The 2,765-nt window shown below is 42.6% G+C and overlaps 1 protein-coding gene across 1 annotated transcript; it reads right to left on the bottom strand.

The window, feature by feature from the left end:
* On the bottom strand, nt 1-1,973 carry LOC140179211 (uncharacterized). Its single transcript, XM_072217874.1, has 3 exons — nt 1,308-1,973; nt 332-1,219; nt 1-189 (listed from the first exon to the last, which is right to left on the bottom strand). Exons 1-3 carry the CDS (start codon nt 1,971-1,973, stop codon nt 1-3), a joined length of 1,743 nt encoding a protein of 580 aa, XP_072073975.1.
* Nucleotides 1,974-2,765: the final 792 nt, after the last annotated feature.

The following is a 2,765-nucleotide window of genomic DNA, read 5'->3' as shown; positions in this document are numbered from 1 at the left end:
TTATGATTGCTGGGAGCTGGCAGCTGACTTTCTCTTTGGGTGTGAGGATGGTTTGTTGTTGTTTCCCTTTTGCTTCCTATTTTCACTCTCAGTAGCCTTACTAGAAGCTGTCTTGGCAGAGAGTCTGATACTTTTTCTGACCCCTCTCCGTGACCTCCCCTTTGAAGTAGAATTAGCAGCATTGTTAACCTGCGCACAAAACAGAGCAGCAAATAATTGAATGACCAAAACGATGAAGACACAAGTAAGCACAACAACAAATTATGAATGAGATAGTCTTACAGTAGGAGTTGGGGTGACTTTGCGCTTCTTTGGACAACTTTGTTATGACCAGAGCATAAACAATAGGAACACTTTTGTTGCTGTCCTTCACGAGACAGCCCAGTCTTATTTGATTGCTCATCAGCAGCTCGTGTCCTCTTCTTCTTTGGTCTCCTAATAGGTTTTCTATAAGTGGGAGGCAACACATCCTCAAATTGAGTTCTGTCCCAGAGGTTGGGTCCATTAACAGGGAACACACATGTTGGTAGCAGGAGATGTATGCAGCCTTCTTATAGTAGTCAGCCACATAGGTATCGACGTTGAAGCACATTTTTCTTATACAAGTCATCGCATGTGCACAAGGAATCCCAAACAGTTGGAACTTCCTACACGAGCACTCGTGATTCCTAAGATCCACCACAAACTTTTCCTTCCCCTGGATGCTAACCACCTCATATCTATCACGTCCAGCATATACACTCACCCAATTCCCATTTAGTTCAACTTGTTTTTCTACTTTAATTCTAATCCGTGGTAACACATCTCTGTTGTAAGGCATTATCCTATCCCTATTGTCAGTACAACATTTCATTATATAAACCCGGATATCCTCTAGCATAGTCACTATTGGCTTCTCCCTAGCCTCAACCAGAACAGAATTAAACACTTCACACATATTGTTAACTAAACTGTCACACCTAGGTCTACACACAAACCTGTGACGACACCAGTACTTTGTCGGTATCTCCATTAGATAGTTGTATGCTCCTTGATCCACCTTCTGTATCTCACTCATCCTCTTTTCCCATTCTTGAAGATAAGTAGCCTTGGCAGCATTCCACATCATTATCTTCAACTGGATCCCTGGATATCTCTTCTTGAAATTTGCATATAGATGTCTAACACAAAATCTATGGTCAACCCCAGGCAGAAGCTCCTCAAAAGTTGGCACTAAACCCTGTTATGAATACACAAATGATGAGTATACATTATTCAATGCTAACTACAACACTTGTACATTAAGGGGTAGAGAAAAAGACATGTACCTTCTGTTGGTCAAACATGAAGGTGCAGGTCTTGATCTTATCAACTCCCAAGTCATCACATAGATGCTGGCGAAACCATGTCCATGAGTCCTTCGTTTCAGCTTCAACAACTGCGTATGCTATCGGCAGGATTTGATCGTTTGGGTCCCAACCCATTGCAGTTAGGAGCCAGCCTCCATATGGTGTTTTCAGAAAATAGCCGTCCAACCCAATCATCGGCCTGCAAGCCATGAAACTCCTCCTACAGGCATCTAACATCACATAGATCCTCTCGAATCTGGGTCTTAAATCTACTCCTGGCACTGGTCTTTCAGAAGCAAACTCAGGAGGCCTCTGGACTTTCAAATGCACTGATGACCCAGGGTTAGTCTTCAGCAACTCATGGCAGTAGTCATACAACCTTCTATACTGCTCTATGTATGTCTCCTGCAACTCATCCAGAGCAAACTGTCTGACCCTGGAAGCCTTAGATTTGGTCAACTCCACATTCCACTTTGTGTATGATTTCCTTATTAGTGTGGTTAACTTAATCTTCGGGTTCTCAGCAATTTTGTTCAGAAAAACATTACTCAGCCACTTTGCATGCATGATTCCAATCTTCAACTCCCTGGAGCAGTTGTGCTTGTTGTTACAGCTCTTCAACTGCCAGCTTCTCTCATGCTTCATCTTTCCACATTATGCATACCACTCACAGCCCTCCACACACTCCACTTTAACCCTCTTCAGATCCACCTTAGAGAATCTAAGACCCCTTCCACTACTGACAGCATATGCAGTGGAACAGTCTTTGAACTCCTCTCTTGACACATACAAGGTTCCCACCTCCCACTTGTATTCACTCATGTTCTTCAAGGGCCTATGAATCTGGTGCACGAAATTGTTATCTCTAACAATGGCGCCAAAAACTTGGTACGCACAATCTTAATCTCAACTCTTTTTCACAACTCCGCACAACTAACCAGCAAGTGCACTGGGTCGTCCAAGTAATACCTTACGTGAGTAAGGGTCGATCCCACGGAGATTGTCGGCTTGAAGCAAGCTATGGTCATCCTTGTAAATCTCAGTCAGGCAGATTCAAATGGTTATGAAGTTTTGATAATTAAAATATAAATAAAATATAAAATAAGATAAAAATACTTATGTAATTCATTGGTGAGAATTTCAGATAAGCGTTTGGAGATGCTTTGTTGCTTCTGAACTTCTACTTTCCTACTGCCTTCTTCCAACCATGCGTTACCTGTTTCCATGGCAAGCTGTATAATCCTCTCGGATGAAAACAAATCCATATGCCCTGTCACCGCACGGCTAATCATCTGTCGGTTCCCACTAGCGTCAGAATAGGACCATTTTCCTTTTGCACACTGTCACTTGTGCCCCACATTCACAGGTTTGAAGCTCATCACAGTCATCCCTTCTCAGATCCTACTCAGAATACCACAGATAAGGTTTAGACTTTTC

The sequence above is a fragment of the Arachis hypogaea genome, chromosome 15, assembly GCF_003086295.3.
Source record: "Arachis hypogaea cultivar Tifrunner chromosome 15, arahy.Tifrunner.gnm2.J5K5, whole genome shotgun sequence".
NCBI lineage: Eukaryota > Viridiplantae > Streptophyta > Magnoliopsida > Fabales > Fabaceae > Arachis > Arachis hypogaea.
This window is presented reverse-complemented; position numbering and strand designations above follow the sequence as displayed.

What these genes read in the sequence shown, in the direction of transcription:
- LOC140179211 (XM_072217874.1), bottom strand. Translation starts at nt 1,973, where the DNA reads ATGAAGCATGAGAGAAGCTGGCAGTTGAAGAGCTGTAACAACAAGCAC. An exon ending in TCATGTTTGACCAACAGAAG is followed by an intron (nt 1,220 to 1,307) that starts GTACATGTCTTT and finishes TATTCATAACAG; the next exon opens with GGTTTAGTGCCAACTTTTGA. An exon ending in TTCCTATTGTTTATGCTCTG is followed by an intron (nt 190 to 331) that starts GTCATAACAAAG and finishes TTTTGTGCGCAG; the next exon opens with GTTAACAATGCTGCTAATTC.